The 12,546-nt window shown below is 37.8% G+C and overlaps 2 protein-coding genes across 3 annotated transcripts; both read left to right on the plus strand.

Moving 5' to 3' along the window:
• Window positions 1-1,027: 1,027 nt before the first annotated feature.
• Window positions 1,028-7,373, plus strand: LOC121266209 (probable glutamate carboxypeptidase AMP1). The gene is made up of 10 exons (XM_041169980.1): window positions 1,028-2,167; window positions 3,294-3,535; window positions 4,349-4,501; window positions 4,635-4,703; window positions 5,377-5,464; window positions 5,786-5,869; window positions 5,981-6,069; window positions 6,261-6,374; window positions 6,657-6,791; window positions 7,043-7,373. The coding sequence occupies exons 1-10, from the start codon at window positions 1,231-1,233 to the stop codon at window positions 7,223-7,225; spliced, it is 2,094 nt and encodes a 697-aa protein (XP_041025914.1). The 5' UTR covers window positions 1,028-1,230; the 3' UTR covers window positions 7,226-7,373.
• Window positions 7,374-8,340: 967 nt separating this feature from the next.
• LOC121264151 lies at window positions 8,341-11,740 on the plus strand. 2 transcript variants are annotated; one of them, XM_041167227.1, is made up of 8 exons: window positions 8,341-8,590; window positions 8,862-9,065; window positions 9,323-9,470; window positions 9,758-9,828; window positions 9,944-9,997; window positions 10,079-10,182; window positions 11,033-11,138; window positions 11,477-11,740. In XM_041167227.1, the coding sequence occupies exons 1-8, from the start codon at window positions 8,479-8,481 to the stop codon at window positions 11,569-11,571; spliced, it is 894 nt and encodes a 297-aa protein (XP_041023161.1). In that variant the 5' UTR covers window positions 8,341-8,478; the 3' UTR covers window positions 11,572-11,740. The 2 variants fall into 2 exon arrangements, with proteins under 2 accessions (XP_041023161.1, XP_041023160.1); XM_041167226.1 differs by having other exon boundaries at window positions 8,343-8,590; window positions 10,070-10,182.
• Window positions 11,741-12,546: the final 806 nt, after the last annotated feature.

Here is a 12,546-nt window from a genome sequence, read left to right on the forward strand (position 1 = left end):
TGACACGAAAAAGTTGAATGGGGGAGAAGTGAGATGTTCTGTAGCATTGTGTTCTCAAATGTTTGTTGGGCTGTCCCTCTCGCGTGAGTAAATTATGTAGCAGACCGCCTCTATTTTATAAGAAATCCTCTTGTAGATGTTGTATAGCTCTTAAAACACGAAGGACCCACCACTTCATTTTAGACCTTTAACAGGTTGGCATCTTTGGGCATGGGAACCTCGCTCTCTCTCTCTCTCTCTCTCTGTATGAAAAAACTAGTCTGGAACGTGAACCACGATGTAAAGGGAACAAAGTTTAGATAATCCATGCAGGGTCCTATTCTCATTGCCTCCGTAACTGTTAACGTTTAGGGTCCTATACAGCGGACAACATCCAATTAACTCACTTATTATTTTTTTGAGATTTATAGCGTATATATCAAAACTTCGAATTGTTAATATTATAAAATTTAATTTTTTTAAAGAATGTAATTTTGAGAAATAATCATACAAAAATAATTTTATAAAATGATATTACTTGATGTGATATATTAGATTGTAAAATTATTTTTATCATAAAATACATCTAATAGATTATATAAATGAGAATATTTTATCAATTTTATCAATTATATAACAGATTATACAAATATGGAAAGTGTATTTACAAAACAATATGTATATTGTGGGCAAGGTGCGTGGCCCATCCACTTGAAGAGGGTCGCTTTCGAATGATTCCGGGTATGGCGTCAAAATCAAAAAGGCATGCTTCATGTATATCAAGGAAAGAAAGAAAAAACAAATGAAGAGAGGGTGGGTACTGTTCGGCTAAGCAGTAAACCCCATATATAGCCCATAAAATAGAATGAGAATCCATCCAAGACCAAGAGGAAGAGGGTTTTCAGCCTTTTTCTGGCAGTGATTGGCACATCACAACTCATGCTTCGCATCCCGACCAATCACATATCCTCACCACCACATCAGTAAGTAATAACAAGAAGAAAAGGAAACGGAAGAGCTTAAAAACGTTGGTAGAAAGGGCAAAAAAAAGAGTACAAAAACAAAGCAAAACGAAAGCTTTTCTGAGAGAAAAAAAAAAAGCAAAACAAAAGCAACTCCCACTGAGAGACTGTCAGTAACTCCCATACAAAACAGCTCCGACTCTTCCTCCTCTGAATATAACGCCAGCTCCATGCCCTAAACTCTCTCTCTTACTGAACTCGGTTTTTTGTTTTTTTTAGTTTCCTAGAAATGGCCGAAGCGGCTTTCTCCAAGCCCGGCACCTTCTTCTTTACGCCGAAACCATCACCCTTGAGCACCTTCTTACTCGTCCTCATCCTCTGCATTCTGGGATTCTATACCCTGCATTACCCGCACCCTACACTCTTGCAATCAAATTCCCAAAATGCTCCCCGCTTCCGCCAGATTTTCCTCTCCTCTGCCACCAACTACACCTTCGCATCCTACCTCCGCGCCCTCACCCAGCATCCTCACCTCGCCGGAACCAAACCCTCCCTCGACACTACCCATTACGTCCTCTCCCACTTCAAGGACCTTGGACTCGAAACTCGCACCGCCCAGTACCGAGCCCTCCTCTCTTATCCCGTGCACTCCTCCCTCTCTGCGCATTTTAGCGACGGCACCGTCCTTGACCTGCCCTTGACGGACTTTACGCAAGCGACTCGGGACGTGGTGTTACCCTACCATGCGTACTCGCCGTCCGGGTCGGCGTACGCTAAGGCGGTGTTTGTTAATTACGGTACGGATGATGACTATCGTGCGCTGGGGTTATTGGGGGTGAACGTTAGCGGGTGCGTGGTGATTGCGAGGAAGGGTGATTTGCCCAGAGGGGTCGTGGTTCAAAAGGCCGAGGCGCATGGGGCTGTAGCTATGCTACTGTACGCCGAGGGGGACGGGTTTAGGAAGGGTTTTGAGAGAGGAACCGTGATGAAGGGCGTGGGGGACCCACTGAGTCCGGGGTGGGCTGGGGTTGATGGTGGTGAGAGTTTGGACTTGGAGGACACCGAGGTTTTGAAAAGATTTCCCAAAATTCCGTCCATGCCCTTGTCTGCCGAGGCTGCCGAAGTCATATTGGGCTCGCTCGGGGGCGCACCGTTTCCATCGGAGTGGCGCATCGGCATCGGGCATGTCGGCCCGGGACCCACAATATTGAACTTCACTTACCAGGTTGGTGCTATATATGCTTCGCTTATGTCACTTTAAAGACATCACGAGGCAGAAAACTGTGTTAGAAATCTGCCCTCTGACGAGTGTTGTGTCGGAATAGAACAGTCTTTGACTTCGGTGTCTCTTTCTGTCATTGTCTTCTTTTGACCGGTAGTTTGAGTAAAGTTTGGTCTAATTTTGGATGTGGCCGTGGTGGGCACGAATGAATTGTGATGTGGTTAATTTGGTTATGGATTTGGTATTTTTTACCGTGGATAGAAAGTTTTGTACACGTTTTGGGAAAGTTGGTATTTTTTGTAGTCTTTACTTGTTGAGCTAAGATTTTAGTCAAGTATGGATGGTATGTGGCTGAGATAGTTTCAGTTGTTTAAAAACCTGAAAGTTTCAGTTTGGCTGATGATTGCCGGTTTTGGATTCACCCACAAAACCATGAGGCTTGTGGGAGTAGGTATTAGGTATCCCGGAGTATGAACACATGGTACTCTCATCCTATCATAGGATGCCATGCCAATTAAAATTGGTGCTTACATAAGCAATTTTAATTACGTAGCATGTTGTGACAGGATGGAAGTACCTTGTCATCCGTACTCTAAGAGCAACTAATAATTTTCCCTCTCATGGACTGGCTGGGGAATGACATTTAAGCAAAAGTCAGGAAAAGACTAAGGAAATCTTTGGAGTCTGGAGGTACGTTTGTCCTGGCTTGCTGCATGCATGGATATATGCCTGCATGGTTTATTTGTCAAGTTAGGGGGTTTCAGCTTATTTACAGTCGTTGCTTTCAGAAAGCACAAAGCCAAAAATCTTCTGGGGCATCATCAAAAAGAGAAGAATTGAGAGAGTAAACATGGCTATTAAATTTAGTCTGAAGCCCTTAAAAATCATTGAAACTCCCAATAATATTTCTAAATGCAGTGAAATGATATCTGGTTTTGTTAGGAGAGTAAACATGGCTAATTTATTTACTCATGTTTGATTCTTATCCTTATTTTTACTTCTTCTCTGGACTAGAAGTTTACTTCATATACTTGATCTTTTTTGCCTGTTCCTTTACCAATTATTTCCTTTCACCTTCCCAACTTCTCTAATTTTCCTTTAATGTGAACCTTTTTTCTCACATTTTTTAGGGGAGAAAAGGGTAGTGACTATTCATAATGTTTTTGCTGTCATAAGGGGGTTGGAAGAGCCTGACCGCCATGTGCTACTTGGCAATCATAGAGATGCATGGACATATGGTGCTGTTGACCCCAACAGTGGAACCGCAGCCCTGCTTGACATTGCCCGTCGATATGCTCTTTTGATGCGTTTGGGCTGGCAGCCTAGAAGGACAATAATTCTCTGCAGTTGGGATGCAGAAGAGTTTGGGATGGTAGGTAATATTACATTTTCATTGTTCATTGATGTTAACGTATGAAAAAAAAAATTCATTGGTCATTGATGTGTGCCCTAGGTTTGGGGTCGGACCATTGGAGGGAGAAGGGGCATCCACTATTAAAAAATTAAAATTTTCGTGTGGGTCCCATATTAACTCTTTTTTTTTTTTTTTTTCAAAAGGAGTGCGCTCTATGACTGCAAATCTCATTTCTTTTTGGAAAATTGGAATTCATTTTTAATAAAGTGGCATATTGTATTTGTTGATTGTAAAATGGGTTATAGAAGAGTTGTAGGTGTATCATTACCCTATAAAAAAATCTCTATCATTTGCCTTCATTATTGCTACCTTGCAGCTATAGCTTCACATTAACTTCTGCAATTTTCCTTTTAATCGGAGATCCGCATTGTGAGGACAGAAACTTCCACCATTGAGAGAGAAAGAGAGGGAGAGATTGCATTTTTCGTGACTGCAGCATCCATTCTCATTGGGATTCTGCCTATCACTTAGTGACAGGCTGGAGGGAGATTTGGCTGTTGACTTTATGGTATCTGGTGTAAACATTCTATTTGTGCTGCCATCTATCAGTCAGTGACAGGCTGGCGATTGTAACCATTTAAAAGCCCAAAGATGGAAGGACGGAACCAGCTCTTGTTTGTCTGCATATGCATGTTGTTTGTTACTGTCTGCCCTGAAGAAACATCTGCTTAGTCATTAAAACTTATATTGACCAACTTTTGATGTAACGGATCTTCTAAATTTAGCGTCACATCTTCTAAATTTTGTTTACCTATTTGTTTGTTCTTTCAGATAGGCTCCACTGAGTGGGTTGAACAAAACCTAATGAATCTCGGCCCCAAAGCTGTAGCGTACCTTAATGTAGATTGTGCCGTTCAAGGTCCAGGTTTCTTTGTTGGTGCAACTCCTCAGCTAGACAATCTTCTTCATGAGGTTACAAAGAAGGTGAAGTGTATAAAAAGGAAAAGGAAAATATTTATTCAATGATCATCTCTTCAGATATGATATGACAGGTCCTGATACCCAGTCTTTGAGTGATGTGACTCAGCTCTCAATTATTATTTAAACTGACTTTCAGGTTAAGGATCCCGATTCAGAGGATGCGACGGTGTATGAGAGGTGGGCTGCCACAAATATAGGCATACATGTAAGTTTGCATTATTAGCTTTTCTATTCAGTGATTGAAACTTGTCTACGATCAGTAAGGGGCAATTCTAAGTCATTTTCATCATCATTCAAAAATCACCATCCAGTTATAGGATTCATGAGCAGTGTGATAGACAAGCTTGAGTTATTAGAAAAGGGTTATCGGAAACTATGGTAGAGGTCACCTGTATTAGGTCTTATGTATATATCAAAATTGACTTATTGAAAAAAAAGGTATACATAAAAATTGCTCAAGGATAATCTATTTCTTGTGTGCCTATATGCTTGGTCCAAAAGCCTGCACCTAGACCGTTCTACAAGGGCTTTTAGCCACTTTTGAAATTACAAGCATTCGTGTGAGTCGAATTTTGATGTTAAAGATCTTGAAGAAGATTGAGAAATGAACAAAAGGAATGAGAGAGTATTCGACACATTTATAAGCTTAGATTGCCCACCCGTTTATTTTTGTTTGCTCCCATCTTATGGTGCTGCAGTATATCTGAGAGTAAAAGTGACCAAGGCACTATTGATTGATTTCTTGTTTGGGATGCAGAAATGGAAGTTATATTGCTTTTCTTGCATATTTGTTGCTTTTCTTTTTAAAGTAATGTGAAACCTTTTTTTTTGGGTGATATGAAACTTACGTTGGTCTTTTGACCTTAATTGGACTGTAGATACAAAGACTTAGTGGAGTGGATTCTGATTTTGCTCCATTCCTGCAACACGCAGGGGTTCCTTCTGTTGATTTATACTATGGCAGAGGTAAATCTCTCATAGTTTACTTCACTTTTAAGGAGAACAACAAATTGGACTTTTACAAAACCATGAAATCCCATATTTCTTTTCTTGCTCCTATTTGTACTGGTGCCATGATTGAGGTGGCTACTACTTGTAGGGCTCTTTAATCAATAACTTCAGTAGCTGGAGAAAATTATTTCAAGCTATTCCCATAAAAAAAATGTTAATAAATTCATTTGAATTCATTAACAAATTCATTGTGATAATCTGGACTTTGCCAATATTTCATTAGCAGTTTTGATCCTTACGAGTTTGGTAAAGTGATGAATCTTCCATCTTATTCAGATTTTCCTGTCTATCACACGGCTTTTGACTCCTATAACTGGATGACAAATTATGGAGATCCATTGTTTCAGCGGCATGTGGCTGGTTAGCTGTCTTTTTCCCTAGCATGTGTTCTTAAATGGATTTTCACATGCAATTTGTCAATGAAATGTTTAGCCTCTTCAAGATGACGCCATTCCTGTTTTCTGCTCTCAGTTGCAGGAATTTGGGGAACTCTGGCCCTTCACCTGGCTGATGATTCTATTCTACCATTCAATTACCTTTCATATGCTGATCAGTTGCAGGTGCTCATGTGATCTTTTGATAATGTTAGGAATAAAACAATCATTAAGTTGGGAAATATTGATTAATTAAGTTGTAGTTGGAATAAAACAATTATAACTAGTAATTGGAACTGTATAAACCTTTAGAAATATAGGTGTTTTTATTTTTGTTCAGACTAAATATAGAAACTATAATTTCCTCTCATGGGCAGGGGTATAAAAACATCTTGAGCAACATTTTGAATGGTAGTGTATCCCTACATCCTCTGACGACATCAATTCAAGAACTTGCATCTTCGGCTAAAGAAGCTGAGAATGAAGCGAAGGTAAAATCAATAAACCTTTTTTGGGGCATTCATATATTAGTGAAGCTAAAATTAGGTGTTTTCTTTTGTATACTCCATGTGTACATAGGCTATGCCTATTTTTCATTCATATCAATGAAACTTACTTGTAAGAAAAAAATATATTAGTGAAGCTAAATAAAATTCCCATGTAGATCTCCACTATGCTTCTTTCTTTTTCCTTTTTTTTATCAAAACCATTTTCTGCTTGTGTTTTTTTTTAAAACAAATTAATTGTAGCCCATTTCTTGTTTTGAAGAGCAGATACTGCAAAAGCAGGAAACTACAGATGATTCTGTGGTGTTGAAAAAGCGAGCATTGAATGATCGACTGATGCATGCTGAAAGAGGGTTCTTGGATGCAGATGGGCTTCAAGGAAGGCAGTGGTTTAAGCATCTTGTAAGTGCTTTCCCTTTCATAGATTCATTGGAGCCAATTGTAACTGATGGCTGTGTAGATCAGAAAAAAGTCAGGTTCTGTATCATAATAACTTTGAAGGAAACTTTCCCATTGGACCTTGATTTTGCATTCTCTTCTCTTTTAGGAAAGCAGTTTAAGGAACAATGCACCGCTGTTATTCTGAAGTATGAAAATGACCCTATTGACCAGCCAACTCATTCCGTCCTTTTTTTTTTTTTTGGTCTGAGTAGATTTATGGGCCTCCAAGTGACTACGAGAGCAAGCTGGTTTTCTTCCCAGGAGTAGCAGATGCTATATCTGGATCTGCAAGAATGAGTAGAAAAGAGAGGAAAGCGGCGATTCAGCATGAGATCTGGAGGGCTGCTAGAGCTATACAAAGAGCTGCCAGAGCCCTTAAAGGGGAATTCACCTGAAAAAAGCTATAGGAAAAGTCACACGTAGGGGAAGAGAGGGAAAGCGATATGCCTTGACTTTGTATATATGAGTAGGAATAATCTCTCGTTACTGTTCTCTGTGGTGCAGTTTTTGTGTGTTGCAATTGAAGTATGCGAAATGGGCTTTTATGTTTTATGTCTCGATTCATATCCGTGATAACATTGGCATCTGTCTAGTCAAAGCATCTCCAAAATTTAGTTAAAAGTACATGTTTTGCATAAAACTAAAAATATTCAAGATATAACTCTACGTTAGATTAGTTAAAATATTATTATTTTTTAATAATAATATTTATTTATTTATTTATTTATTTTCATATGTAACAATTATAATAACCATATGGTAATTAATAATTCAACTTTTAATTAACTTATTATTTTCTAACTATTTATCTTTTTTCAACCTAATTATCCAACATCGACCACATTTACAATTCTTGTGAAGAATGTCTGTCTTCTAATGGAGAAAAATCTGTATCATAATAAACTGGAAAAATCCTTTATTTTTTTTTTTTATGATTTCCTCTTGCGGGAGAAATGCAAGCGTAAAGCCAATAATCAAATACGGGAGAGAGGGAGGGTGAAATAGAGAGAGAGAGGAGAGGGAGAGGCAGAAAAAATTTTGGAATAAAAAATTTCTTTTGGTTATAAACAGTAACTCGCCGAATTTAAAGAAGAGTTTCGAGTTATTGTAGTTTAAAAGTGGAGTTGAAGAGTTTTGACTGCTAAATCATTTCAATCATAGTTAGACAAAATTTAGAGAGGAACTGCTAAGCCAATGCCAGTGTTCTAGAGGTTCTATCTGAACTCTAAAGTTTAGAATGAAATACATAAATATATAAAATAAACTCTACAACATCTGAACAACTATGAATGTTGTGGGTTTATTTTATGAAATTAGGTGCTCAAGGCAAACCCGTCAGGAGAGTTTCGAACCCACGAGTCACTGTTAAGGAAGGAAGAAAGAAAAAAAAAAAAAAAACAAAAAAGCCACACTGGGTCACTGAGCTACAGATGTCAAGTACTCATTTGCCAACAAAATGAGAAGACTTTCGGCATATAATAGCATTTGGCGGTTCTTTTGATTTCAATCCGTAAAGGCCAGTTGAAATCGGAGAATAGGCTCTGTAAGTTTCGATTCTCCGAAATTCCAAAGAGAAAAGATATATATATATATATATATATATACAGAGAGAGAGAGAGAGAGAGAGAGAGAGAGAGAGAGATAGGGAATGGAGGAGGGGATCCGGAGCTTGAGCAGATCTTTAGCTTCATTCTGCAACCACCTGGAGTCGAGTTGCTACGCTCTCAAGCAATCCCTCGATCGCCGTCCCATTCCTCTTGGTATCCCCTCCCTCCCCAATTTTCTCTCTCCTTCCCCTTCCATTATTTCCCTAATTTCTTGATTTCTTTCAATCATTCCTCACTCAAAACCTTGTATTGGATGCATCTACTCTATTTTCTTCTCTCCTTTTATTTTCTGAATTTAAAATTTCATCTAACGTTACCGCTTCGATTTTTTCCCTTTTTTTTCTCACTAGCTTTAATTTTAGCAGCTAAACAGAGGAAAACATGCTCTGATTATTACTTTTGGATGTGTGTGTGTGTGTGATAGATTCAATTTCATCGAGTTTTATAAAGAGCCTGAACCGCCGAGTATCTAGCGCGAGTGGCGATCTCAACGTGCTCGACTCAATGATCCTAGGTACCGTGTCTTTCGAGGAGCTTTTGGGCCACTGCAACGAGGTTTACAAGAAGAACCAGAGCGATCTTTCTGAGCTCCAAGACCGCCTCAAGAGCTTAGGATACTATGTTCCTGGTATGGTTCATGCTCCGCTCCTTCTATCAAAAAAATTCTTTACCTATCAAAAAACAGTTCAGGCTCTGCTCCTGTTTGCTGTTGTTTGGTCACTGAGAAAGAATGAGTACAGAGAGAAATTAATATCTTAAGTTACCTGAGTTGGATTACATAATTATGTAGAGAGAGAATTGGTTAGTTTTTGGAATCTTATTTAAAGCATTGTATAGCGCTGATATTGTTATTTTGTGCTTTATATTTAACTTTTTGGGCCTCAGACGTTGAAATTGGGGATGAAGAAGAGGTTCCCGATTTATCTACACCGCTTTGCTTGGAATCCAAGGAGGGATTGGCTCCACCGTCTTCTTATTTCGGACAAGACTGTACGACAGGTTCTATTATCAAGAGTTTGGAAGAAGATGCTTTGTATCCTTGAACCATTTTTTTGTTTGTTATGCTTCAGTTGTCTACTACAAAGTCAGATATCTTAAAAGGTGGAATGGAGATTTTTCTTGAGTTTCATGATACTCTGAATTTATTAATCCTTAAAAATCCAAGAAAGAGAAATGATTCGCCCAAGTGAGATTTAAGTACTTGACTAAACTAGGCCCAACATGTACGAGGTTTAATTTGAGTAGATTTCTTTTCTTATTGATATATTATTGTAGAGCGTCAGGATATGGAAATCATTCGTATTTCTTAATGTTCTTTAGATTAGACGAGTCACTCAGCTTGAAGAAGCTTGGCCTTTCAGACGCTTGCCTTGCAACTTTAGCATCTGGAGGTTAGTGAATAACAATTGCCAATGAAGAATGCTCTAGAATTCACAGTTTAACCATAGGAACTAGCTACTGCTTTTCCAACAATTCCTTCTTCTAATGCCCTCTTCTCTCATGCAGCTATTGGTCAGATTGAGTCTGAAGACGCTGAACAAGGAAAACACACAATTTGCGGTAATTGAGGCTGTCTTAGACTTCAATTAAGGGTAGCCACACCAAAATCTGATTCCTTAATTTCACATGCAGGGGAAGCAGATGTGAAACAGAAGTCAAATGAAGCCCCTAAGCCTTTGATTAATATATCAATTGATGATTATGAGAGTCTTCCTTCTTACATGAAAGGTCTAGCACTCTGGGAGGTATCGATTTGTCCTTAAATATTTTTTCCGACTTAAGTATACTTGTAAGCCATGCGTATTCACTTTTTTTTTAATTATGAATAAGAAGAGTACGACAGTATACACTAGATCATAGTAATGGTGGGTGAAAAACAAAATTGGGGTTGAGAATTTGGGTTGGGATGGAATGCTTTCAATGATATTATTGGAACCGGCTTATTTAGCTATGTTGTACCGTAAGGTTGGCATATTCACTTAAATCGAGCTTGTGGTGATTGGGAGATAAGTTAGAAGTACCTTTCTAAGAATTGGTAATGAATGCATTAACGTAATAAGAAAATGAAGAAAACATTAATTAGTAGTCGTTTTGCTGAACTTGATGACTAATTTGTTCATGGAGCCGCAATCGCACACTCCAAAATATTCAAATTCCCGTCTACTTTTTATTTTATTTTTTCCTGCCGAATAAGACAATATCTTGTTAATTTGGTAGGTTCTTGAGTAGCTAAAAGAAAACTTAGGAATGCTCTAAGATTCATCCAAGATTTGTTGGATATTTGGTGTTCCATCGACTAACCTGGATGATTAGCTGCTTTCTAAAGTAGATCAGCTCTGCCCTCTTGCTTTCATACCTACACTTATCTAGCAACTGAATGACTATTTGTTTAAGCGGGCCTTTGGTGGTTTAAAGCCTGCTACTGTTCATGGATATATGCCGACGCGCTTCTATTTTATTTTTTCCTGCTTTCGTCTGAACCTAGATAATCACTTCCCAGTAGGATTAGCGTATTAATCAATAATCAGCGTTATTATAATTCAACTCCTACAATAACGTTTGGTCGTTGATATTTTGCTGCACTTGACCTTGCAGGATCTGCTTAAGGCTGTCGAGAAGATCAATTCAAGCCTGAGCCAAAAACAGAGAACAAAGGGAAGCAACTACTTCCACCAAGACGAAATATCATCATTGGGGTTGGGTACGTCTATTCTTTCACTTTCTTATTGTTTTATAGATCCTGATCAGTTTTAAGTTAATAAAAATTGGCCATCCAAAGCATGCCTAGGGTTTTAATGGAAAAGAAAGGTCGTCCGTTTTGTTATAAAGAGGCTACCGCTCTTGGTCACAGAGAGTCTGATTCATACACCGGGACTCTGGCCACTTGGATTTGCATGGTTAAATTGTCAATACGCTTTGTCGAAGCCTTGAAAATCTGTCAAATAACTGTTGTTTTGGTAATTCGATGTTAAACTTTTATTTATTTTTTGAAAAAAAGAGAGACTAATGACACAGGCGGTCACTTTTGCACTGTTTCAGGACCTAAAGCAAGATCTTATTTGCTGTTACTCGTACGCATGAATCGGTTGGTTGTAGAGACCATTGACGGATTGATATCCTACCGAGTTTTGTAGATGAGACAATCCAATAGATAACTGTACTCCTTCCATCTGATTTAACTTGTGTTACGTACTTGCCCATTAGGTGCCTAACATGCAGGGAAGATATAATGGAGCGTGTGTGTGTCTATGTATACAATATTCAGTTTGTGACTTAAATAATGGACAAACGCAAGATTTTTTTTTTTAAGGCAACTCTCAAATCTTAAAAGGACAATAGGGGACTGAGACTCTGCCCCCACGTTGTACCGATAAGTGCAATTACATTTTTTTTCTAAATATCTTTAATCATTAAAAAAGATTTCATAAATTCATTAAAAATCATTTTTTAGCCATTAAATAAGTAAATAAAACAAAACATAACAAAACAAAACAGCATCGGTCAATTTGGGGACGCCATTCTCAATCCCGTCATTTTCCCTTGAAGAAATGCTTGAAAAGCTACAGAACACATCGGCACGGCAGAATAGTAATTCTCCTAATTGTTGCTGAAACCCTTGGAACACCTCGTCTCCGTTTGGGTAGAAAAGTCTTCTAAAAATAATAATATTATTTATCATTTTATTATTTCTCACTCATTTTTTATAACTATTCACAACTATTTAATATTTTATCATTATTTTTTCACTATTTATTTTTTATTATTCACAGAATATCTTAAATTACTTCACCATTCAAGCACAACCTAAATCATCAGAAATTGGGCATAACTAGGCTTGGAAAAATAGAAAGAGTATAAACACTAAGGTCTCGTTTGTATAAGGAATTGGTCTCATCTTATTTCATCTCATATTTAACATCCAAAAACTAGTCAAATAAACATTTTTTCATATTTTTTTCATCTAATCATTACAATTTTCTTAAATTTTCATATAAAACACAAAAAACAATTCAAAATTTTCAAATTCTAAAATAAAAATACTATTAAGAAATTTATATTAATATACTAATTTTATAATATTTTTATCCAACTTTTTCTCTCATTTCCCA

Source organism: Juglans microcarpa x Juglans regia, chromosome 5D (genome assembly GCF_004785595.1).
Source record: "Juglans microcarpa x Juglans regia isolate MS1-56 chromosome 5D, Jm3101_v1.0, whole genome shotgun sequence".
NCBI classification, from domain to species: domain Eukaryota; kingdom Viridiplantae; phylum Streptophyta; class Magnoliopsida; order Fagales; family Juglandaceae; genus Juglans; species Juglans microcarpa x Juglans regia.